This window comes from Muscardinus avellanarius (assembly GCF_963383645.1).
Source record: "Muscardinus avellanarius genome assembly, chromosome: 12".
Lineage (NCBI taxonomy): Eukaryota > Metazoa > Chordata > Mammalia > Rodentia > Gliridae > Muscardinus > Muscardinus avellanarius.
The window spans coordinates 82,126,136-82,152,991 of record NC_137798.1 but is presented as its reverse complement, the minus strand read 5'-3'; the positions used below and the strand labels follow the sequence as shown (position 1 = coordinate 82,152,991).

Sequence of the window (26,856 nt, the reverse complement as noted above, 5' to 3'; positions counted from 1 at the left end):
GATACAATCCTCTCTTCTTGAAGGGTTTTTCATCAGAGGTAGCAGCTTTGCTCCGTGCTGATCCTGCTCCAATGTCTCTGACCATGCCTCCTTCAGCCCCTTCTGGAACGTATCCTCCTGATTTCACTCTTCAAATGATGACACTTCTCACATTTTTTCCCATATTCTCCTTCATTTTACTTTTCTCTTTTTTTTTGGGGGGGGGGGCTGGGGATTGAACCATTCTACCTCTGAGTTACACATCCAGCTCTTTTTTTTTTTTTTTTTTTTTTTTTTTGGTGGTACTGGGGATGGAACCCAGAGGCCTTCTACCTCCAGGCTATACTCCCAGACCTACTTTATATTTTATTTGGAAACAGAGTCTCTTAAGCCAGCTGAGGCTGGCTTCAAACCTGCACGATCCTCTTGTCTCAGCCTCCCAACTGCGGGGATTACAAGCGTATGCCACCACTCCCGGCCTTTTTATTTTGAAATAGGATCTCACTAAAGTTGATGAGGCTGGCCTTGAACCTGTGATCTTCCTGTCTCAGCCCCCCCCCCCAAGTACGGGTGTGCACAACCATGCCCGGCACCCTTTCCTTTTTTACTAGACACACCTCTAAATGATCTCACACTCCCTCAGATTCAGCCACCATGAGCACCCTTATTCATAATTCTGCATCAGCATCCTCATCTAATCTCCAGACCCACAGAGACACCCCTATCCAATCTACTGCAGCAGTATCTTACTCCACATGGCTGCTCCACTGCCCGTCTCATTCTGCTGAGATCCATCCCAACAGCCTGACTCTCATACGAATCCACATTTCCCAGACTCCCTTGCCAACTTGCTTCTGGCTCGGCTTGGCCAATGGGCAACACTGGTAGAATACTGGGGGGCCCAAGGAGGTGAGAAACTGCCTCAATCCTCATTAGTGGCCCCAACTCCCAAGACCCATGCCTGATCCAGCTCCACTGAAAGGCTCTTCGGGTGTTCCCAGCTCCTGACCTCCAGAAAAACACCTCTTCTCTTTGTCCCTCCACCTTGAGGATGAGAGAGGATTCCTGCTGTTGGTGACTATGCTGCCATCCCATATGGGGGCTCAGCAATTCCATTTTAAATTTGTTTTGTGTGAAATACTTAGAGCAATTCCTTTTTTCTCCACTGGACCCTGGCTGATATATGTGGTTAAAGGCACCCAAAGTTAATCATGTAGGCCAGAAACCCAGAATAGATTTCAGTCTCCTCCTGCCCATTCAGACCTGCCCTTAGTCCCTCCTCATGTAAAGCCGGTCACAAAGTCCAGATGATCCCGCCCTCGAGCCCTTCCCTCTCCCCCACCCCCTTTTTACTGCCTTGCTTCACATCATCATTTCTCTCTCAGACCAGCACAGCAGCCCCTCAATTAGTCTCCTGCCTACCGTCTCTCTGCCTTCCAATACATCCTCCAGGCTGCCAGCAGATTTTTATTTCTAATGCACATCTGATCATGACAGTCCCCTGATTAAAATTCTTAAATGGTTCCCCACTGACTACAGGAGAGAATCAGAGCTGTTCACACAAATACGCATTGAGTGTTGACTATGCACACTGTTGTACGCTTCAGACCGGAATCCCTGCCTACCTTCCCAGCCTCACCTCCAACCACTCCCAGCTCACACCATCTGAGAGGCTGCAGTTTTCCAATCACACCCCATTCCTTTAAGACTCAAGAGTCACACATGCTCTGCTGTCCTTCCCCTGCCAGGCCATCCATTGGCTCCCTAGGAGTCCACTCCAATATCACCTCCTCAGGAAGGCCCCCTTATCTCCATCCACCCATGTACAGTGCCCCAGGGCACTTCATAAACAAGCACCCCTTTGACAAGCCCCAGCCCCACACTGTGGGTTTTACATACCAGGCTCCTCCCTTGAACTAGGAGCTCTCTAAGGATGAGAAGGGAGCCCTCACCCTCTGCATCCCCAGCATCCACATAGTACATGGTACAGAAGAGATCCCTTGTCTGTGTTCAGTTTAAAGTGAATGGAAAGAATAAACTATATTTCCAAGTCAGGCGCAGTGGTATGCCTCTGTAATTCCAGGACTTGAAAGGCTGAGACAGGAGAATCTCGGGCTCAAGGCCAGCACATGTAACTCAGCAAGACCCTGTTTCAAAATAAAAAAGGCTGGGAGTGTAGCATGGAGGTAGCATGTCCCTGGGTACAACTCCCAGTACCAAAATATAAAAATAAAAAATCCAGAGTAAGGGATAGAAACAAGAAAGAGAAAAAAAAAAAGGAGTGGAGTACACTGGCTATTGAATAGATTGCGGACTCCCCCTGGGAGGCACCAGCCAGTGTCCCCACAATACCGGCTTACCCTTTCTCTCCCTTAATCTGAGCATAGAACTAGAAAAGTCCAGAAGCACATTAGGTTTCTGGGGCTTTTCCTAGGGCCATTTTCAAGCAGGTAAGTTTGTTCATTCAAACACAGTCTGCATCACTGTTTCTATGTGATCTGCATGTTACTTTTATATGCTTGAGCCAGCCACATGCTTCCTTTTGTTATAATTTAACAAATTATGTTGTAACTTTTTCCACTCCCAAAGAAATCACCTTTGGTTCATTTCATTTCCTAGGCCTCCCCAGCAAAGTACCCCTGGCCCCAGCAGCTGCTGGGCATGTTCTGAGACCATCCCAGAGGGTTCCCAGAGACAAACGAGGAGGAGCTCACCGACCTTTTAGTGGGTGTGGTCACAAGCTCCCAGGGCGCCGCCTTGGTCATAGTCTCAGCTCTCCATTCCCACTCTGCTGGTCAGAGGGCCACATCGACCCACCAGCCTGATCCAGCATCACCAAGGCTGCCTGGACCCCACGAAATCAGACTGAAGACAAAGGAAGAAGAGGGGCACCCACCTCCATCAGGAGAATGTCCTTGGAGCTCTGGGCCTGTACCTTCGGGTGCTGGACCTTCACAGCCACTGTCCGCCCGTCACGCAGCACTGCTTTGTGGACCTGGGCCAGGGAGGCTGCCCCCAGAGGGGTGTCATCGAAGCTCAGGAACAAATCTTGGATCTGTCAGGAAGGAAGAGAGGGCAGAGTCATGGAGAAAGCAATGACACAGCTCAGCAAGAGGGGCCAGAGCCGCCCAGTGTCCTAGATCTCATGCTTTAGCAGTTGTGTGCCAAGCCAGGGTCTCAGCCGGCTGCTCTGCTGTAGTGGGGAGTCACGTCAGGCACATAGAGTGGGACAGAAGACACGTGAAGGGCGTGTCCTCACACATGCACACAGGGCCCTGGGCACCCATCAAAGGCCTGACTAGGATGTTCAGAACCCTGCACAATCTGCCCGTTTAATCCTTCTCCATCACTTCTCCTGGGCTCGCACATATACATAGTTAAAACTTCATAAAGTTGGAGCCCACTGCAGCCCAAATAGGATCAGAGAGAAGATATTCCAATTCCGCCAACCAAGAGAGCTTAAGGTCACCAAGTCGGAGGCTCCAAACCCAAGAGCCATCTTTTCTTGCTGCCTGAGCAGTAGCATCCACATGGATTCCTGAGGGCACTCCAGGCCCAACCACCCTGGCAGAGATGCCAGGGCCACCAGCCAGAGTTCAGCTGCAGTGCCACTCAAGGTAGTCTCGGGCAGATTTCCCACCCTTTCTGTGCCTCATTTTCTCTCTGTTCCCAGTGCAAATGCACTCATTACACTGCCAGCTTCTCCTCCCATCTTCCAACCTTCTCTCTTAGAAATGTCACGATTTTCCTGAAGGAGAAACTCTTCCTGACCAGGGCCATCACAACTACGTTGGTCCAGATGTGAATCTTCTGCCAGATGGAAAGGAGACCCACAAATACCTTTTGCAAAATTGGCTAAGGCTAAAATTCAAATCCTCTCTATTTCTTTAAGCCTCTGTAGAGCCTCACAATTCCAGGAAGTTCAGTTATTTACACACATACATGCACAGATGTATGGACACACAATTAGTTATATGCTCCTCCCCTTCCCCACTCCCTAAGATCTTCTGTATTGAGACCCATTCAGTGCCCCCCCACCTTTTGTCCCCATTGGCCAGCTCCCAGCTCCGCCTCCGCCTCCCTGGGCTTCAGAAGTCACATAACCCCAGCAGTCACTGTCCCATCCCTCCTTACCAGGCAGCACTATCACTCTGCTTGTCTCATCCCACAATGCCCTCCACCCTGTCATCACTAAACTTCACTCCATTTATCAATATTTGGTACAGGCCCAAGCAGCAACATGGGGAGGGGACCTCCCTGTCCTGGTCACAAGCAATGGGTGTGGGGACCTTTATTTCTCCCTCTCCTGGTGCCCAACAACAGACTCATCTTTCCCCTCCTACATGAGTTCTAGGCTCCTTAAGGTCAAGATTCCTACACATTATCCGCCCAGTTACCTTGGTGTCTCTCACAAGAACCCTTGAGCCTGGACCTGGCTAGGGATGGGAGAACAGCAAGACCAACTTCTCTGTAAACCCATGAGAACATCATCTTCAGGTAGACTGACAGTTCTGTCTATTCTGTCCATTGTTCAATTCCCTGTACTCAGCAGAGTGCTGGAAAGAGCCAGTGTTGAGCAGATGCTGGCTGGATGACTAAATCTGCTATTCTCTCCACTGAAGAACTGAATCAACTTTTCCCTTCCCTTTTGAAACAGCTAGACCTTCCTGGTCCTACACTTCTACTAATCCAAACACCCTAAATGGGTAATTTTCCAAAATAGCGAAAGTATAAATCATGTGCAATTTACCTAGGCAGACTCCACCTGTTATTCCCAAAAGAAACTGAGACCCAGGCCTAGCCAATCAGAACTCTGAATGCCCCTGGCCATCCTGAGTGGTTCAGAGATGGACATATGACCCAACTGGTCTGACCAGACTCAAGTGTTTTGCATTTGTTGGGAATGGTGGAAAAGAAATTCTTCCTATTTGACTTGAACAGAAAAATATAAATCTGGCATGCCAAGGGTCACATAGTAGCAAGAAAGAAGAAAGGAGAGCCAGGAGACAGAATAAGTAAATCTTGGTTACAAAGCTTGAGCTTCTTGCTGTAGCCATGCCCAAATACCTATCCTATCATCTCTTTTGCAAAATTTGCTTAAGTCACTTTAAGTGCTGTTTCACACACAACTGAAGAGGATCTGGCTGATACAGTGTGTTCTCAGGCCCTAGCTGGGACAAATTAAGGGCATGGGGGCCCAACTTCCCCAAGGTACTCAGTAAGCGTGAGGTACATCCCCTCCCCACGCTCTTACTGGGACAGGGAATAGAAGAGAAGAAGCGCTTCAGCAGTGCACCCAGGACCACGGAGAGATCGATGCCAATGCCCCCGAGGAGCCTCTGTAGCTCCTGGGGGAATATTAAGGCCAGTGTTTCTGGAGCAGACCTATAAGTTCTGCCCCCTAATGCAACCAGAACAGCCCAGTCTTCCTGCAGCAAAGAGACCATAGGACCCTCTGACCTCACTCTCCACCCAAGCCTCTACCTGGCTCCCAGAGCATCTACTTACTGCCTGAGAAGGACAACCAGTCTTTAAGCCTGTGTCATTGAAGGGACACTGCAGAATCACTGTAACCAAAGAGTGACATGGCATTGCTAGGGCTGTGTGATAGGAACAGCTGCCAAGAGCACCCAGGAGAAGTGAAGGAAGGAGAGGGTTGAGACAAGCAGATTCTAATCTCCAGGATGAGAGGAGGGCTGGTCCTCTACATCCCCCAAAGAGAGAGGGAGCCTGCCACAATTCCTTGTGCCTATTAGGGGATCAAGAGGACCCCAAGATACCACCCAAGCCTGGCTGCCAAGACAGGCCCAGCTGTCAGTATTTGCCCAAATATCCAAATTTATTAATGGAAATAAACAAACAACCTGTCAGGCAGATCCCCTGTCCGCCACCTCCCCAGCAACCCTGCAGCCACCCTCTCTCTCTGGAAGCAAGTCTCACACCCACACCCTCTTGTGTTTATGCAAGTGTGTGTGTGCGTGCGCACACACACACACACACACACACACACACACACACACACACACACAAATAACTGATTGCTAGTGGATGCTCCTAGCCAGCTTATAAAAAAGGTAATTAAAGATTGGTGCTGCAGCCTGTAATTAAATATGAATAAAGTATCTCTAAATGGAACCTCAATTCAAAGAGTTCAGTGGAAGTACTTTATGCTGATAGATAGTAAGGAAAAATAGACCCTGTCCCAAAAGCAGAATTATACCCCCCACGCAGCAGAAACAAATACCACCCCCCTCCACTCAGGGAGGATTTGCCTGGTCCCCCGGCCCTTTCAGCAGAAACCATTGGCAGAAACAAACTGCAGCATTTGCAGCAATTAGATTCAAGCAGGGCCCGCAGCCGCCTCTAGCCACTTGCAGAAACCTCGCTCCTTTCTGCGGCTTTCTGCATCTCCTCCCCACCCCACCCCTATTGCTCTTTCTGGGTCTGGCGGCAAAATCAATTAAGTAAAACAACTGCATTTTAAAATGACTTGTTATGTGCTTTTTAATTACTGTCGGCCCATGATTAAAATATATTGATGCTCCTGTCTAGAAAAGAAAAGAATATGTATTAGGAAAAAAGTGTCTCTAGCTTTGTAAGGGGGGCACGTGCACGCACACGCGCGCACACACACACACACACACACACACACACACACACGCTTAAAAGGGGACTGTATGAGAAAAAATCATCGAGGGGACAAGAAGAAATGTGTCCTCCCTGGGGGTCTTGGCCTTGCAGTCTTCAGAAGCCTGGCTTCAGCTGAGGTCCCTCACTCTGCCTTGTGATTCTCCACAAAATCAGCCATGCAGATTTCCATGACGTGAGGCTGCTTGGCAATGTTTCCAAAATGCCACACTGAGCAGCTAAGCAGGTCCAAAATAAAGTGACAGGAAGTCAGAAGTCCTTGGAGAAGCTATACTATGACTTGCCTGGGGTCTTGGCCTGGCCGACCTTGGGCCCCACGCATGGCAACAGGCTATCAGTCACAGGACCGGGAGTGCCCTGGACTATCCAAGAAGGCCCAGCTTCATAAGTTCCATCCTGTTGTCCCAGAATCCTTCAAACCAGACCTATTTGGCTCCAGAAATCCTGTCATCCTATTGACAATGCAAGTCCCAAGCCCTGAAGTGCCCAGCTCTAGATGAAGGCAGGCACCTGGCTGGCAAGTGGCCAGTGGAAACCTTGCTGCCAAGGCCAGGAAGTTCCCACCTAGGAGCTGGGAGGACCACCCAGGGCACTGAGGCCAATCAGCTTGGGGCACGTTACCACAGCAACGGCAGCACACTACATCTGGCTCTCACAGTTTGGAGCTAGTCCATCCCAGGCCTGGCTGGGGGCCACTGGGGCCTGATGGGAGAGATGAGCCTCCCTCTGTGTTATGGAGGGGCCCAGTGAACCTCACCCTGCCTTCCTCACCATGCCTCCAGGCAGTCAGGACAGTTCTAGCTAGCTGAGACCCTGTAAGATGCCCATACCTGCCTCAGGCAGAAACCTCTGCCCAAAGCCCATCCTCTGGGTACCGGTCCAAGCATCCTGCATCTCACAGTCACCCTGTCAGCTGGTACCCATTCACTGAGTCCCCCACCCTACCCTTTATCCCTTAAACATGGTTGGTTTGTAGGTCGCCTCTTCGGGATTGTTCCTGTACGTGGCAGTGGCGGCAAAGAGGTGGCCTCCATTCTCACGCCCTGTGGTGGATTCACACATGGTCACAAGTTTCCAAATACTCCTCCCGTTGGAAAATGGAGTCTACACCCCTCCCCTTGAGTGTGAACTGGAATTAATGACCCTCCCCACAACTAGCACGTGGAGGAAGCAACAGCACATGACTCCCAGGGCTGGGTTACAAAATCACCATGGTGACCACGTCCCTCCTCTCTCTCTCTCTCTCTCTCTCTCTCTCTCTCTCTCTCTCTCTCTCTCTCTCCTATTCTCTTTCTCTCTCCTCTCTCTCCTCTCCTCTCCTCTCTCTCCTCATCCTCCCTTTACTTCTCTCTCCTTTCTCTCCTCCCTCTTTTCTCTTTCCTCTCTCTCTCTCTCTCTCTCTCTCTCTCTCTCTCTCTCTCTCTCTCTCTGTCTCTCTCTCCCCCCCCCACTTCCTCTCTGGGGGAAAAGGAGCTTCTAGGTCCTGAGGACACTGCAGCATCCAGCAATCCACATGGTAAGAAACTGAGACTTCCTGTATCCCAAAAGCCACCATGGAAGCACACCCTCTGGCCCAGAAGCCCCCCATATGACTGCAGCCCTGTCCTATACCTCACCATAGCCTAATAAAAGACCCTGGGTATGGTGGTCAACATCAGGCGACAATAAGACAGAATTAACGAGCACCTAGAGAACCTGTAAGACACACTTTGGGGTGGGTCTGTGCACTTGTTTCCAGAGAAAAGTTCAGAGTCTGCACTGAATGAGGAACACCCACCCTCACTGTGGTGGGAACCATCCCATTTGGCTAAGAAAAGGCAGAAAAGGGTTCTTCTCTCTTTCTCCCCACTGCCCCCCTACCCAAGCTGGGACACCGTCCTCCTGCCCCTGACATCAGAACTCCAGGCTCTCCAGCCTTGGGACTCCAGAACCTGTCCAGCAACCCCAGAGTTCTCAGGTTCAACAATAGATGGAAAATCACACCATCAGCTTCCCTGGCTCCAGGACTGAGACACAATAATACAGGGTCTCCAACCTACATGTGTTCTGACATGGGAGCACTCAGCCTCCATTATCAAAAGAGTCAGTTTCCCTAATAAATCCTCTCTTGTCCATGTGTATCTATTGCATTGGTTCTGTCTCTCTGGAGAACCCCAATACCTGAGTCAGAACCATCCAGTAAGCCACACCCAAATTCCTGAAACACAGAAACTGTAAGATAATAAACGTTTATTGTTTAAACCACTACATTTAGGGAGTAATTTGTTACACAGCAATAGCTAAGTAACCCACCCCAAGCCAGACATCACTAATCAATCACAGCACACACTCCTGCTGAATGCAGGCAATACCTTACGATCTCTCTCAACACAGAGCTCCAGGCAGCCACTGCCAATTGACCAAAGTTAATACACGAACTGAAACCAATTTGCCATGCCTTAGCCTAAGCCAATCAGTCAACAAATATTTACTGCAGGCCTGTTAGTTGACAGAAACCACGATAGGTACAAGGGCCAAGGACATAGACCTAGCCAGGAGACGTTAAAAGACAATGGCCCCTCTGCATTTTAGCAGGACCTGTGGAGACAGGACCCCCTGAGTACTCCTGTTTCACCCAGGCCTGAAGGCAACATCTGGCAAGGTTAGAAGAAACCTCCAATGTGACCAGAGACCATGAGGATCCGAGGAGAGGACAGAGCTCCAGGCCTCTCCCTCTTTCTCCATTCAACAGCTGTCCTGCCTCAAGATGGGAATACTCCACCCTCGGCTTCCCAGTTAGAACATTTATTATGATAAAAAATATTAACAGTCAAAGATGGTTGTGTATGCCTCTAAGTTCAGTACTTGGGAGGCTGAGACAGGAAGATTGTAGGTTCAAGGCCAGCCTCAGCAACTTAGTGAAGCCTTCAGCAACTTGGTGAGACCCTGTTTCAAAACAAAATAAAATAGAATAAGGCTGAGGTGTAGCTCAGAGGTAGAATGCCCCTGGGTTCAACCCCAGTACCAAAAACATTAATTAATTTAATAAATATAATACACGTAGACCTTGTCTTCCATAGAGTTTGTTCTAAAGGATCAAGCTAGCATTTCTGCAGAGCCATTAGCTATTGTTACTACCAAGCTGGAAAGAAAATGAAGGGCCAGAGGCAGACTCTAAGATCCACCCTAGAAATTACAGAAGAATGTTTCTAAGTCCCAGGAAGGAGGCTGGCATGGGGCTCAGCTCTCACTGATTGCTGAAGGGCCTCCAGGCACAAGGTAATCATCTGACTGGCCCTGCCAAGGGTGGTGATAGCAGCTGGCAGGTAGAGAAGCAAGGAGCTGAGGGCAAGCACACTCTAGGTTGGCTGTGAGGATGCGCTGGCTCTGGTGAGGACAGCTGAGAGTCAGTAAGCACAGAGATCCCAGCGTGAGCTCTGATCAAACTGGCCCAGCTCAACTGCTCCACAGTGCACCCTCGTGGGCAGGTCACAGAACGCCTCAGTACCTCAATTTCCTCATCTGCAGAATGGTTATTACAATATCACCTTCATAGGATTGTTACATGAAACCACACACGTAGGGAGTCTAAAATAGCATTCAGCCGGACATGGTGGCGCATGCTTATAATCCCAGCATTTTGGGAGTCTGAGACAGAAGGATCACAGTTCGTGAACAGCCTCACCTACTTAGTGAGGTCTTCTGCAACTCAGTGAGACCTTGTTTCAAAATAAAGAATAAAAAATAGGGCAGGGGGGTGTAGCTCAGAGGTAGAATGCCCCTGAGCTCCATTCCCAGTGCCATAAATAAATAAATAATAGCATCCATTCTAGACCCCTGATATTATGGTTTAGATATGGAATGTCCCCCAGAACATCTTATGTGTTGACAATGCAAAAATCTTCAGGTGAAATAATTTAATCACAAGGACTCGAACCTCACCAGTGGATCAATCTATTGGTGAATTAATAAACAGAATGAATTTACAAGGTGGTAACTGTAAGCAGATAGGGCACAGCTGGAGGAGGTGGTGTCTAGCCTTGGGGACTCTGTCTATTCCTGGTCCCTTCCTCTTGCTCTCTGGGCTTCCTGGCAGATTTCCTCTACCACATCTCCTGTTGTCATTATCTCTCTGCCTTGGAGCCAGCTAACCATGGACTGAACCTCTGAAGCTGTGATCCAAATAAACCTTTCGTCCTTTAAGCTGTTCTTGTCAGGTATTTTGGTCATGGCCATGCAAAAGCTGACTAACACGTCCAACAAAGTAGAAAAGGGAGCCTCTCCCAAAGCCTCTGGTAAATAATTAGCAGGTACTGGACAGTCCACCATGCATACCTCAATCCTGCTTCACCAGTGAGCACCAGACTCATGTACCCAGAGACTGCAATGGCCTCCTAAGTGCCCCCCAGATGCACTCCTGTCTCCAGTCCATCTTCCCCACACACCAAATATACGCCGATCATGTCATTTCTCTCTGCTTAAACTATTTCACCAGGGCCAAAATCCTTGACAAAGCCTCTAGGGTCTACCCTGCCTATCTGTCCTTCCCCATCTCCTCCCTCTGTCCCCACCAGATGGCATCCTCAGCCATGGACACACCCCCTCCCTGCCCACTGCAAGGCCTCTGCACAAGCCTTCCCCTCTGCCTAGGGAAGGACTCGCCCTCTCCTGCAGCTCCTCAGAAGCCTGCCCTGTGTGACATCTCAGAGCCCATCCGTCCTCCTCGAGAGTGGTGACCATAGCTGTACTCTCACGCCACTTATGTGCTGGATTTCCCCCTCCCCTCCTGGACCACAGACTTCCAGTTTTTCTCAGCATCCTATCTGAAGCACCTGCACATACTTGGTGCTCAGTAGGTATTTCCCAATGAATGAACAAAGTTAAGTTAGATTGTCCCTCTCTTCATCATGGAGTGGGGACTTTGGGCTTGAAACACCCCCCCCCCAGAAGCAATCATAGTTCCTTTAAGACCAGGGGGCCTCCTTGGTGTGGGACATCTCAACAGCCTGGGTGAATGGACTCCAGGGTCGTGTCATGATAATAATGATTAATAAAAAGCAGATAAACACCCAGTGTGGCTGGCTGGCCCAGGAAGCCATCCATTTCACACTGTCATTCATTAGTGGTGGGGGAGGGGGCAGTCCAGCCAGATCTCCTCAGCTTAAGCAAACCTTCTGCAAATTGTAGGCTGCAGGCACTGACGTTTGATAAATTATCCTTCATAATCCACCGTGGCCTGTCATAAATCTAATCTTTCAACATTCCCCATCTTAATAACTCCTACAGCCTCACAGGGTGACGCATCTATGTCTCTGCCTGTGACAGAGATCCTGGGGTAAAAGAGACCAGTAGTGTGAAGCTGGGGACCCCCCACAATCAGGGCCCAGTCTGGGCAGGTGTCCCCTGAGTGGTCATGGTACAGAGCCCCCCAGGGAGCTGCACAGTACCCAGGGAAGCTGAGTGTGCATCACCCATCACCCGAGAAGTAGTACCAGGACACTAGACCAAGGAATCAAGGAGCTGAGCTGCTCACCCTCCAGTGAAAGTCCGCCCACATAAAGACCCACCACCTCCTCCCTGATCTGACCCAAGGGTCAGTATGAGGGAAGTCAGGATATCTTTGCTCCTTAGGGATTAGATGTTCAACCACAGAGCATGCCTCTTATATGTATAACATTGGTGCCTTCAAAACATCCTTACATAATTCTCTCCCTCTCTTGAGGCTAGCTGCTCCCATTTCACAGAGGAGAACATACTCACGGAAGGTCTGATACATGTAGCATACCATGTTCATCACTGGGGACTCCACAGGAAGTGAGTCCAAATTGGGTGTGATCGCCCCCTCCAGAGTTACCCCTGGAACTTCAAGTGAAGTGGGGCAGACAGGAATTAGCCAAGTAGTCACAAGTAAAAAGGGTGACGGCTAATACTGGTAAGTACTGGGAAGGGAAAGCTGGCACCATAAAAGCCAGCATTCAGGGAACAGAACTTAGGCAGGGAGGCTCCCCGGGGAGCTGAGAGGAGCTGAGAGCTAGAGAGCGATGGGCCAGTTAGTTGGCTGGAGAAGGTGGGAAGGGACTTCCAGGCACAGGGAACAGCATGAGGGAACCACTAACCTGGGGATGAGATACAGTAGCAGTTCCTAAGCCAGAGTGCAGGAGGACTTGGCTCCGGGCCTCCACCACCCCTTCCCCAGGAAGGGGGCCTCAGCTTCACCTCCTGCCCACTAGAGAGAAAGCCTGGCCACAAAGAACCTCATAATTTCTGGGGGATTCATGAACCCTGAAACCCAACAGTTTTGTGCTCAACAAAACCCCATAAGCCTTCTTCCAACTACCTCCAGAGCCTACACCCAAAAATAGAGGGAGGGAGATCAAGCACAGCATCCTCTGCCTCTGGCAGTTCCTCCTGCTGTGTGGACAGGCTTCCTTGCTTTGGGGGGAACCACACAGTGTCAGATGGCAGAGGAGCCTAAGCTCTGCTCCCATGCCTCGGAGCCCACAGCGAGAGAGTTCTGGTACCAAACACTCTGTGCACCTGAATATGACCCAACTAGTAAGAAGTATTCTGGATTCACTTTGTGTGTGACAGCAGCAGCATCCAGGGACTTTAGAGGGAGGTAAAACCAGATGCTGTGGATCTACTAAGGAGACAAAGTCAGTATCCGGAGGAAAGACCACACACTGCTGGATGCCCTGGATGAAGCAGAGAGGTGGCTAAGCCAGTGTGAGCGGCCCTATCTGCCACGGGTTTACTGGGACTCGGCACATCCACCTGCTTATACACTGTCCACACTGCAGAGTAGAGAGGCTATGCAAAGGGTGTGACCAGCAAAAAACTAAGCTATTTACTATCCGACCCTGTGGTAAGCAGAACGCTGGCCCGCCAAAGAAGCCCAAGTCCCAATCTCCAAAGACTCTGAATGTTACCTAACATGGCAGTGGAGACTTTGCAGATATGATAAGATTAAGAACCACACGAGTGGGAGAGTGGCCTAGATCACCCATCTGGGCCCAATGTTGGTAATCAGAGAGTTCTTCTAAGAGGGAGGCAGGAGGGCCAGAATTAGAGAATAAGATAGGATGATAGAGGCAGAGGTAAGAAGCTGAGACAGAGATTTCAAGATGCTACTCTGATGGCTTTGACTGGAAGAAGGGGACACAAGCCAAGGAATGTGGGCAGCTTTTAGAAGCTGGGAGAGGCCAGAAAAAACCTCTCCTCTGGGCCTGTAGAAGGAAGATAGCCCAGCCAACATCTTAATTTTAGGATATAATTGAAGTCACAAAATTTTTAATAATTTGTGACAGCAGCAATAGGAATCTTATTTAGGCCCTTTACAAAGTTTGCTGAGTCCTTATACTGAGCATTAGTGACCAAGCCTCTGCTAGATCAGTGGATGATTTTTTTTTAATTTAGTATCTAGAACCTGGACACCTTAGGCTATTCAGCTTCAAGATGCCTAATCTCAACGCTCAGTCCTACATGAACCCCCAAACCCTGGCCTAGCTGACCACCACTCCCCACTTCTACTCTGAGGAAAGGGAGAAACCGGACAAGCTCCAGTGCTGTAGAAGAGTCCTCCCCAAACTCCCAGCACGATGACCCAACACCCCACTGTCCCCATCAGTGCTGAGGTCCCACCGCTCTCTCCCAAACTCCACTTAATTCACCACTGAGTCCAGAAGATTCAGTCTCCAATATGCCCATCCACTCCTCTTCACTTCCCATCCGTGGGCCATCATGGCCACCTGCCTGGATGACCATGAGAGCCACTTACCTGGTATTCCAGTTAGTTCTACTCCGGTGGCCTGGACCAGCCATCACAGACTGGACTGTGCCTGCCTCTGCACAAAGCCTGTCTGTGGCTGCTGACCTTGAGTCCCCTTATCACCCAGCTCGCCTCTCCAGCATCTGCCTCACCACCACCACCCCTTCCTTGTCCCTGAACAGATCTTGCCTGCCGGAGGCCTCTGCATTTTCAGTTCTCTTTGTCCCACTCTCCTGACCCTCAATTAGGCACAAGTTTCAGTGTCAAAACTACTTCCTCAGAAAGGCCACCTGATCCCCAATCCCACCCGGCACACTCTGTGCTTTTCCTGGTTGCTTTGGTACAAGTATCATGACAGGTTTATCTGGCCACCAGTTGAATAGCTGCCATCCCTAAAAGCAGATCATGAGCTCCCTCAGGGTGGCCTGTTCAGCCAGATAAGCCCGGGGCCTCACCACCAAAGTTCCAAAGGTGTTTCGGGGTCAGTAGGTAAAGAAACAAGCCAGGGAGGAAGTCCCAGCACTCATGGCCCTGCCTGTGGGATGTCTCACTCACCCTCCCTGAGGTGACACACACCCAAATGACATCCTCCGTCCATCCCACTCTCCCACTCAGAACAATCGTCCACTGGAGCCCTCCTGAGCCTTCCCCCTCATCCTCTTCTTTACCACATGCATGTCCTACTCATGCCCACCTTCCCCAAAAAGCCCTGTTCCCTCTCTGCAACCCCATGGTGGGACCCAAGAATACCCAGTGCTGTAGCCGACCTTGGGAGAGCTTCTCTCATCCTGCCATGACCTCTGACTTAGGCATTCTGGGCAGTGCATTCTGCACCTGAATCTCAGCTCTCAGAAGCTCTGGGACTTCCTGACAGTGAGTCAGGAAGGTCACCCCAGCAGGAAGCCACATAGCCCCTTCCCCAAGGCCAGGGACAGAGTGCACAGCCCGAGAAAGAGTACAGGCAGCAGGGTTGGTCCCAACTCACTCCAACCACCTGGGTGGCCTTAGAGAAGTCACATCACCTCTTTCGGGTCTTCCTTCCTCACTGATAAAAGGATATCATTAGGAGACTCATCAATCATTCTGATTCTATGAGCCTATAACTCTTATCTTCTATCTTGGGCCCCCCTAATTATGCCCCCAGCCCAGACCAGCCAACCTACCCACACTCCAGTTTGCTTCTCCTTCCCTCCCTGGTTACAGATGCGCGTGCAGACACATGCACGCATGCACACACTCTTTCCCTTCCAGAGTGGTGCTGGCAAGGCCTCCCACAGCATAAATCACTGAGGGGGCGTGGCTGAGGAAATGGGCTTGTTCCTGAAGCTCCATGAATAAAGAAGCAGGCCCAGCTGGCCTATTCATAATCAGCATAAAAAATTGATTAGCCCTTTCCAGATTAAACATTATTGTTTCCACGGTGAACATAAATCAGCCAGACAAGAGGGTGTTCCTCCCTCCACTGCTGTATCAGGTGGGGAGGGAGCAGGCAGGGTGGTGTCTGCCTGGAGGTCTCCCCCATCTACAGCCTGTGAGCACAGAGACCCTCCCCTCCCACCCCTGGGCTGTGAGCACAGGGGTGACAGGAAAGATGCTAAGCGCCTCACCCCAAGCCTCTCCAAGCCCTCCTCAGCCATCCGCTGATAGCTCTTGAAGCAATTTGAGTCAGCCATGGCCTAGCAAGATGGTGGACCAGCATGAGATCAGAGGAAAGATGTGGCCATCTGAGGCAGACTGGGTCTCACAGGCTCATCAGCGTGGCCTCGAACCCGGCCCCCACCCTCCGATACTCACCTGTGTAATTAAACTATGTATGTCTCTGGAGTCAGAGGACATTCAAGCGCAGTTCCTGGCACTTTCATTGCTTAGCTATGTGATCATTCAGAAAGTTACCCAATGTCTCAGAATCTCAGTTTCTACATCCGGAAGTACTAGAAAAAGGAATACCCACCTAACTGAACTGTGCTAGAACTAAATTAAGCCATGGGTTTGAAAACATGAAATGCACTTCTGGGGCAGAAGAAACCACGCCTATTCCATTCCTTGACGTGCTAGGGCTCCTCACCTGCCTGCCCTTCACTGTCTCAGGAATAAGAAAGAAGACATAAGCTGCCGAGACAGGAAACCTTGGTGAAAAGCACCGGGCTCTGGACAGAGAGCCAGGGATACTGCACTTGGGAGCATGGCTTCTGCCATCAGCTCTGCTTTTTTCCTGGCTCTGCCTAGGACTCTCTGCACAACTTTAGCATATGACTTGACTCTCTGATCTCAGTGTGCCCCTCTGTAGAACGGGAACAATAGTACTTCCCCTCACAGAGCAGCTGTGAGAATTACATAAGATACCTACAATGTACGGCCAGTGCCTCACCTTCAGATATTTCCTCCTGTTCTTCCCACACCTACCAGTATTTTTTTTTAATAGTCTAAGAAATTAACAGCCCCCAGGAGCAGCCATCAGCAGTGAATTGAGGAAGCTAGTGTATAGATACCCTAACTTCTCCTTGGTCATTGGATGGGATGATGCTATGTGGGTATTTGGCACCATTTCTCAGTTACCCCCAAGGGATTAAGCTTCCTTGGCCAACGGGGGGCTGGTTTTGGAGCACAGGATCACCAGCTGCCTTCTCTTCCCTGAAGCACATCCCCAATTCCCTGTTGGTAGCCCCTGAGCTTCCCACAAAATCAATCAAGCTGTCCTGAGCTCAGCTTCTGGGAGAGCCCAGGCTAAGACAAGCATGTGCCATACGGAAAGCACTCATCAACGTTGGCCATCGTGTTCACCATCAGACTGGCCAGGCCTGAGACTCCACTCCAAAGCACTCCTCCAGCCACCGCCAGCAAAGACGGCTCAGAGGGAAAGGGAGATGGTGTCAGAGACCACTGCAGTCACCTCCACCCATCTAACCCTGAGCAAACTGCAACAGGACACCCATCCCTTCCCCCCGGGGAGGACTGGCCAGGGGGTCACGCATTCCACTGAAGGTCACAGGACCCTGCAGCCCCTGTGGCAGTCCCAAAGGCACATGGACAGCTGCACGAGCAGCTTCCTCAAGAGCAGCAGCCACGTGTCGGTCCTCTAGCTGTGGCCTCCTGATTCATGGCCCCACCTGGGACAGTCATGCTCTGAGCTCCAGGAGGATGGTGAGAGGAGAACAGCTGGCCTTGCCCAGCTCCAGGTGAAAGGTGCACAGGCCTCAGAGGCCTCCCTGTAGGGCACTTGCATCGGCCCCCAAAAGGCCATGTGATGAAGGCTTGGTCCCTGTTACGGTTTGGGCTTAAAATGTCCCCCAAAACATCATGCACTGCCAGTGCAGCCAGGTTCAGAGGTGAACGACTGGAGGAGGTGAGTCACTGAGGGTGTCACCTTTGCACAAAATACCTGTCCCTGGAGTGTGTGTGTTCTCTCTCTCCCACCTGGCCACCTTAAGTTAGGAGTAACTTTTCTTCCTCTGCCATTTCCTAAACCCTGCTACTGCCAACCATGGACCGAAACCTTTGAAACCTCTAAAACTGTTTACCAATAAATCTTTCTTCTTCTAGGTTGTGCTTGTTATATTTTTTTATCACAACAATGGAAAAGCTAACTAAAACAAAAATTGGTACTGAGGAGTGTGGTCCATACTATGTCTGAACCTAACCATGTGGTTCAGAAACTTGGAACTGGCTTGTGGGAGGAGTATGGAAAGATTTGGAGATGCAAGCTAAAGAATGCTTAGAAAGTTGTAAGCAATGCTTAGCGGGTGATTCTGGTGGGAGCCTGGAAGACCGGAATGCCAACAGAGATGGGGGGAAAGACTGTGAGGTTTCAGACGTCAAGGAGGACTCCACAGGGAACTGGTCTGGAAGCCACACATGTTACATTCTGGCAAAGGACTTGTCTGTATTTTACCCATGTCCTGAGACTTCCTGGGAGGCTAAATTTAAAGGTGCTGGATTAATCTGGTAGAGGAAATGTTGAAGCAGCAGAGCATTCGAGAGGTGACATGGGTATTGCTGGCAGTTTTTACCCAGGTTTACTGTGAGAATCTAGAGTAGAAAGATTTTTTTTTTTTAATTTTCAGTTTGGCCAGAAAATCATGTGTGAAATTGGGGCCAAAAAAGATCCAGTTGCTGAAGAAATCATCTCTAAAGAGAAGCTAAGTACTTTTCACAGAGATAGTAGAAAGATGCAGTGGGGGCACTTGGGGAATTAGAAAGACTCCACACAGCACAGGCTCAGGAGTATAACGATGGAAAGTTGTCTGAAAGTTTTATTTGAGAGAAGCCATGAGGGTGTTCCACCTGCATGGAACTGCCTAACACTAAAGAGTTGCTCACCACACTCAGCCTCTCAGGCACTCAGAGGCTGCTGCAGCCCTGGCCCAAGGGGGCATGGCTACTGCTCAAGCAGTGGCAGACCTTGTTATTGTCCATGTGGTGCTTATTCTGCTGGAACGCAGGATGCTAGAGTTAAGGGGTCATGGAAGCTTCCACCTAGATTTCAGAGGAAAGCCTGACAAGCCAAGCAATTGTATCAGGGCTGGAATCCCTGCAGGCAAGCCCTGTGGGGGCAATTTTTAAGACTGTGAAGGTGAAGCAGAAGCTGCAATGTAGACCCCAGGAATTAAGAGATGCTGAGAATGTGAAACATCCCACTGAGAAAGGCTGCAAGCTGCAGGCAGTGGGGCCAAGCTAAAAAATAGGTACCCCGGCTGCAGTCAGCAAGGCCATAGGGGCAGGGCTTCCAAAGCCATCTTGCTGCCTCGTGCCCGATGCCAGACATGGAGCTACAGGACTTAATGCTTGTCCTGCTGGGTACAGGCTTTGTTTGGGTCCCATTCCCTCTTTCTATGCCCCTATCCCTCCCTTTTGGGATGCAGATGTTTACTCTGTGCCACTATATGTTGGAAATATGAAACATGTTTGGTTTTGGTTTTCATACAGGGACTCAGCTAACGGTCTGATTTAGGTCTCAGAAGAAACTTTTGAGTTACTGAGCAATTTTGAAACTGTTAAAGATGATGGGAACTATTCTTGGAGATGAAGTGGCTATATTTTATATTATGGGATGAACATGGACTTTTGGTGGCCAGGGACAGAATATCATGATTTTTATTTTAAATGCCCACCCAAGTCTCATGCGTTGCCAATGCAGCCAAGTTCAGAGATGGGGAAGCTGGAGACAGTGGGTCACTAGGGGCATGGACCCGGCAACTCTATCTGCCCCTGCCCCCCTCCTCTCTCTCTTTGCTTGCGCCCACCATGAGTTGAACAGTGTTCCTCTGCCACGCCTTGCCACCTCAGTCTCTGCCTTGGAGCCAGCAGACCCTGGATTAAGCCTCTAAAACTGTGAGCCAATAAACCTTTCCTCCTCTAAGTCATGGAAAAACTGACTAAAGCAATCCCCAATGCAAGTCACAAGTGGGTGGGACTCCCGGGAAGCGAAAGGACCGTGAGGGCTTTGAGCTCCTCTGTGGATTAGTCCACTGGCGGTTCATAGCTGAATGGACTGCTGGGAGGTCGCGGGAACTTCAGGAGGTGGGGCCTAGGTGGGGGAGGCAGGTCACGGGGGGATGGACCACATCTCCTCTCCAGTCTCTCTCTCTCCCTCCCTTTCTCCCCTTCTTGACCACCATGAAGTGAGTAACTTTGTTCCAACACACCCTCCCCATGATGCTGTTCAGCCTCACCACACACCCGCAAGGTCAGGCAACTGACTGAAACCACAAACAAAAATATGCCTTTTCTCCTTTATGTGGGTTTTCTCAAGTATTTTGTCACATCAATGGACAGTAGACTAACACAGGCCCCTTCCATCCATCCAGTGGTTGTCCAACTCTGCCTGAAATGCTTGTTTATCAGTTACAGAGCCTTACAAACACACAAGCACTTGTATACACACACACACACACACACACACACACACACACACACTCATCTGACTTGACCTTACTTGTAAGACATGGACCTGGAGGGATTCTCTAAGCTCACCCCATAAGGCCCAGAGCCCACTGCACACTTTAACACCCCCAGAAAGCAGCCCCTCTTCAGGGTCAGCAGCTGTGTATTGAGATGGTGGGGACTTGGTCATCAGAGTTCAGGTACTGGTTCTGCTGTCTCTTGGCTACGTGGCTTAACCTCTCGGGAACTCTCCTTCCTCATTTGAAAAACATGAAGGAGAGGATTTGGGGAAAACTATTTAGCCCAGTATAACATTTGATGTAGGCTAAGTCCATTAGAATCCTCATCAGTAATGTTACAGAATGAAACTTGGGGGAGGGGGAGTAGTCCCTGCTGGGGGCAATGCTGAGGAGGCAAGGCTGAGAGCTGCCAAGGGTAGCTGGTCATAGAGGGAACCAACTGTGCGTGCAGGGGACCTTCAGGGAGACGCTGAGCAGGGATCAGCCTGGTTTCTGAATGCCCGACCTCTCATTCTAGGCATGAAGCTTCATGCTGTAACCCAAACAGTCCAGGAGGACGAGCCAGGATGGGGAGCCAGGAGCCCTGAGTTCTAATCCTGTTTCTACCCCTTACCCAGCTGCATTACTCTGGGCGAGTTACTTCTCTCTGGGCCTCAGTTTCCTCACCTGTGAAATGCAGGGGTTAGACTACATAATCTCTACACCCTCACACCAACCCATGAATTGGTGATTCTCCTGGATCACTTCTGTCCAAAGCCCACTTGCCTCTGAACAACCACCAGTGAACAAGAACAAAAGCCTGCGTTTGTCAAACCCCAGGAAGATCCAGACACCAGGGGGCGCCGGATGTGATGTGAATGTTCTGGTCTTGAAGCGACGCTACACAAAGCAGCACAGCTAAGAGTTCTGGCACTTACCAGACCCCAGGCACTGCACTTGAGATGGTTATAGCTTCTTTTAAATATGATACATATTTATGGGATATGGTGCGCTATTTCAATACATGTATACAATATGTAATGACCAAATCGGAATAATCAGTATGTCCATCACCCGCAACATCTACCATTCCTTTGGGGTGAGAATATTCAAAATCTTTTTCAAACTACTGTTAACTGTAATCACCCTACCATGCTGCAGAAAACAAAGACTTCGTCCTTTTATCCAACTACAATTTTGTTCCTGTTAATCAACCTCTCCCCTTCCCAGCCCCTGGTAGCCACTTTTCTACTCTTTACTTCTCTGAGATCAACTGTGTGTGTGTGTGTGTGTGTGTGTGTGTGTGTGTGTGTGTGTGTGTGTGTATTACTGGGGATGGAACCCGGGAGCATTTTACCCCTGAGCTAGACCCCTAGCCCTATTTTTTATTCTTTATTTGGAAACAGGGTCTCACTGAGTTGCAAAGGGGCCTCACTAAGTAGCTGAGGCTGTCCACGAACCGTGATCCTCCTGTCTCAGCCTCCCAAACGCTGGGATTACAAGCGCGCGCCACCACGCCCAGCTTGGGTAATATTTCACTGTGTATGTGTACCATGTTTTCCTAATCCATTCATCCACCAATGGGCACTTGGGTGCCCATCTCGGCTATTGTGATTAGTGCTACAATAAACACGAGAATGCAAATACCTCGTGGGCCTACTGATGTCCTCTGGATATACACCCAGCTGAATCACGTGGAGTTCCAATTCTAATTTGTTGAAGAAGCTCCATATTGTTTTCCATACCAACATATGTAAAGTGTAGAAGAATTCCCTGTTCTCTGCACCTTTGTCAGTATTCATTCTTTTTTGTCCTTTTGGTAACTGCCGTTCTAACTGAGGTTACATGACACCTCACTGTGGCTTTGATTTCCATTTCCCTGACAACTGGTGATACTGAGCATTTTTTCACATACCTGTTGGCCATCTGTATGCCTTCCTTTGAGAAATGTCTCTTCAGATCATTTGCCTGTTTCTTAATCAAATTACTTTGGTTTCTTCCTTTTTTTTTTTTTTTTTTTTTTTTTGCTGTTGAATATTTTTAGTTCCTTATATCCTTGGTATTAACCCCTTGCTAGATGGATAGACTTGGAAATATTTTCTTATATTCTGCCGGTTGCCTCTTGAATCTCCTGATTGTTTTCTTTTCTATGGGGAAGTTTTTTAGTTTGATATAATCCTGATTGTCTCTTTTGGCTTTTGTTGCCTGTGCTTATGAGGTCTGGTCTGGAAAAATCTTTTTTCAGACCAAGGTCCTAAAGCATTTCTAGATGCCTTATATCTTTCCGTCCTCACCACAGCCCCATTAAAATTAAGGTTCTTTGGTCATCCCCGGGTACCAGGAGAAAACCAAGGCTCCAAAAGAGTATCATACTCCCTGAGATGACCCAGTTGTGGTCACATTTGGGATTTAAACAAGACTCTCTGACTCCAAAGCCTTTTTCCTTTAACCTATTTGCCAGAATACCTCAGAAATCATCCTTTTGCTCCTTCTACAACCCATACCTTGGTGTTGCTCTCAGCACACTGGCTACAAACTTCCATACAGACCTTCACATGACCATGCACAGGCTTCTACAGGAAACTCCAAGAGCAACAGGATCAGCTGCATAGCAGACCTCCCCGTGGACTCCGTGTGCTGTCGCTCCCTGGTGCGTGAGCCATGATGTTCTGCAGTAGACAGCATCTCAGTTCAGGTCACATTCCAAAGTTGAGCACCTTTGGTGTGCAAGCCCTGGTCAATGCACTGAGGAGACCCCAAGATAGTGGGAGGGGACCTGTCTTCCTAAGAACATGAGCCATCTGGTCATCACTGTGATGACCAGATGGCCAGTCTGAGTGACAGGACCACTCGTGGATCAAAACCAAAAACTCTAGATGCATAAGCAGGCCTGTTCAACCTGGCTGGGGAGTGAGGCTTCAAGAAGACAGAGGCATTCAAGGTAGCTTTAGAATCCAATTCCATAACATCTACTAACACCTACTACATTGTAAGCCCAAGCTAGGCTTCATGGGCAATTCAGGACAGGGAAGTGACCAACTGTGAGCAACAAATAACTACATAAGAACCGCAACGGGGACGGGAAGCACCCTGGAAACATTGAAGAGCCACTCATCCTGACTGCGGGTGCATGAGAGACCAAGAAGGAAAATGTCCCCAGAAACTGGGCCTCAGTTTCCCATCCACAAAATAAAGTTAATAATAAGTACACTGATCCACGTGAAACCTTTGAAACTGTGGTTAGCTCTGGCAGGCATTCAGAGAGAGAGAGAGAGAGAGAGAAAGAGAGAGAGAGAGAGAGAGAGAGAGAGAGAGAGAGAGAGAGTGTGTGTGTGTGTGTGTGTGCTGCTGGTTAGACATGGGGGCTGAATGTGTGTATATGTATCTGTGTGTTAGTTAGACCTGAAGGCTGAGGGATGAGAAAGAATCCAATGAGTACAAGGGGGAAATGAGGACATCTTTGTGAAGCCAGAGCCCCACCAGGGAGCACACAAGGTTGACAGAGGAACCCAGGAGCAGCCAGGGTGGAACGGGCTGTAGAGCAGAAACGGCCCTGAGGCTGGGGGGGGGGGGGGGCGGGCCTGCTCTGCCCACTGGGGGGCTTTATTCCACAGACACAAGGGCAGTGTGACCTGAGCTGGGTAAGATTCATCTGGAACATACAAAATGAGACTAAAGGCATCTCAGACTGGACTGGGAGCTCCTAGAGGAGACCCCACAGGTGGGGAGAGGGCCAGGGGTGGGCTAGGCCAGCGCCGGGGCTGACATGGCCGCCGCCCTGCCTCTCCCCCAGTGACTAATGGCAGGCCATCCGTCCTGGCTGGCATTAATGCTTCCTGCCATCCATCTCCCACTCGTAAAATTACCATTTTATGGCCAAAATCTCTATATAATTGATAAAAATCTCCTTTTGATGTTCAGCATTATTGGGGGAAAATGTTTTTTTATTCCTCATTATGTTTCTAATATAAATGCGTTTTTTATTGAGACCTGCTGGGAAGACAGCATGAGGACAAGCCAGGAGGGAGACAGCCCCTCTCCCTCCCTGCCCCCTGTCCTCCCATACCCAGCTCCGTGGCCACTAGGCCCTCCTGTTCTACTCCCAGAGCACCCACTTAGTGGCTTTTTCAGGCATAGTCTAGGGAGACAAAGAAGATTGATGCCAGGGAAAACACGGGTTGTGCTCACGGCCAGAAGCGATCTAGAGTCGGCTGACACCTTCGAGGGGCCCTCAAGATGGCCTGGGGCCAGTGAGGCAGCCAGGGCCTGGTGAAAGGTGTGTCAATTGCAGGGCTCCGGAGGGCAGGGCTCCCTGGGGCAGTGCAGTACCTGCACAGACAAGGTGCTCAATAAATACCTGTGAGCAGGGCCAGGGTGCAGAGCAACTCACACAGCAAGCCCCCAGGCCAGGACGAGCTCCCTGTCCCCTCTGGCCCTAACCACATGCCTAACCTTAGTGTACCCTGGGGCTTGTCCACCCACGCACACCCCACACTCGGCTTTACCAGGACACCATAAGGAGAACAGTCTGTTACCATCTTGCAGTAAGAAGGGATGGGGATGGGTCCTGAATACAGCACAGCCACAAACTCCATGACCTGGTACCTGAGGCTTCGCCTTGGCAGCAGTCAGATCTCCACCTGCACCCTTTCATGACTGAAGTCAGCCCAGCACACATGTCACAAGTCCCTAACCCAGAGGAGATGCTGTCCAAGGGCCTCAGAGACAACCATCAACACTGGCACTGAGCTGCCAGAAGTCCTTAAGGTGGGATCACTGCTTAGAGGCCCAGGTTGCTCCGTGGGCAGCCCGTGGGGGCTTCTAAGAGAGAGGGACGGGGCAAGCCACTGGATAGAATGCCGGAGACTGATCAGGTAAAGGATGAGAAAGGAGAGTTCTCCTAGAAAAATACTGTATGGGACAGAGAATCATACCAGGTGTCAGAAAACCCAGTTAAAGACTCAACTCTATCATTTACAAGTCCCTCAGAACTATCATTCCTTGCTGGTATAAAGTATCCAGGATACGCTGGGTGCAGTGGCGCACATCTGTAATCCCCATACATGGGAGGCTGAGATAAAAAGATTAAGTTCAAGACCAGCCTCAGCATCTTAGGAAGATGCTGTTTAAACTTTTTTTAATAAAATAAAATTTTAAAGGGTTGGAGGTATAGCTCAGTAGTAGAGTGCCTCTGAGAGATAGTGTGTGTGTATATGCTCCTGTAACATAAACAAAAAACCCAACTCTACCATTAAGAGGTTCCTCAAAATACAAGTTCTTTGCTCACATAAAGTACGCAGCACAAGGCACAGAAATGCCAACTAACACTCACTGGTCATTTGCTGGGTGCCAGGCAGGTTCAAAGTGCGCCACCTGTACCGATTTTCTTCCTCGCCACAGCAAGCCCACATGGCAGGTGCTGTTATTACCCCAGTTCACAGATGAGGAAACTGAGGGACAGGGAGGGGACCTAGCATGTCCAAGGTCACAGAGCTAATAATCCAACAGTCTGTCTCCTGCCCCTCTAGCAGGGGTGCCAGATGGCAGTATCAACAGACACCAGAAAGACAGGAAGGAGCCAGGGTCCCACAGTCCCTTCAGGTACATGCCCACGTGACCTAAGGACCTCCCACTAGGCTCCTCCTAGAGGTTCACCCACCTCCCAACTGCTACCCTTTAACACTATCCAAACCACAGCAGTAGTCAACAGCCTCATGACTTAGGCCTGGCTTGTCCCATTCACGGTGGACAGATGTTACGGGCCATGCCCAAGAGTAGAACTGGAGTCTCATCCACCTGGTCGGGACTCCCCTCCTCTGAAGGGCCAGGCTTCCAACACCCCTCTGTGACTCGCAAGCTCAGGTGCCACCTGCTGGCCAAGGCAAACACTGCATGTGAGACCATCCCCAAACCAGTCCAGACCCAGGTCACTTTGAGGCCACAAATGACCTGTGGGGAATCAGATCATTTTGTGGCTCATCCTTTTCTTGATTCTGCCCCTCACTAGCCACGTAGCCTCCAGCACACGCTCTGCTAAGTGCCCAGCAGCCCTCTGCATGGATGGCGCCCTCCACTTGCCCTCTCTTTCACATTGCTGATGCCAGCTGACATCCACCAGTGTGGAATGATCTGAAACCAAATAGAATCATGGGGCTCGGGGTCCAAAAGTGCTGTGATCTCCATCTTATCCACCATGCCCCATGGAAGGGACACCTTTGAGGGCTAGTTCCACCTAATTGGGACAGGAACTGGTCTGTGGACACTAGTGACTCTCTGTGGATGGAAAGTGTCCCCAAGAGACCTGAGGATGGACAGGTCAAAAGCCACCATCCTTGAGCCCCTGCCTGCGATCTGAGGCTCAGGGGCACTTGTGCCGATTCTGAGGGCAGGGTGACCTCAGGGCCTAGCCAAGGACCAGGACCTACAAAGATGGTGATGCAGGGCAGACACTGCTCCTGTCAACCGTGTGCTCAAAACCCAGCTTCCATGAAGTGTCTGGGGCCTGTGTGGCACCCAGGACTAACCAGGCGCTCAAACGGCATCCCAGGGTGAAAGCGGTGTCGTGGGCGGGGCGGGCGGAGGTGGGAAGTGTATGTGAGTGAC

The 26,856-nt window shown here is 50.0% G+C and overlaps 1 protein-coding gene across 4 annotated transcripts in view; it reads right to left on the bottom strand.

Moving 5' to 3' along the window:
* The window catches only part of ADCK1 (aarF domain containing kinase 1), a gene marked incomplete at both ends in the record, with an annotated part of 103,075 nt that overhangs the window by 41,009 nt on the left and 35,210 nt on the right, over positions 1-26,856 (bottom strand). For 2 of the 4 annotated variants that reach the window (XM_080708118.1, XM_080708120.1), the window contains one exon: positions 2,876-3,034. The exons of the other annotated variants lie outside the window; for them this stretch is intronic. In XM_080708118.1, coding sequence (XP_080564244.1) covers positions 2,876-3,034 — 159 coding nt within the window. The remainder of the gene's footprint in view (positions 1-2,875; positions 3,035-26,856) is intronic. 4 annotated transcript variants of the gene reach the window in all.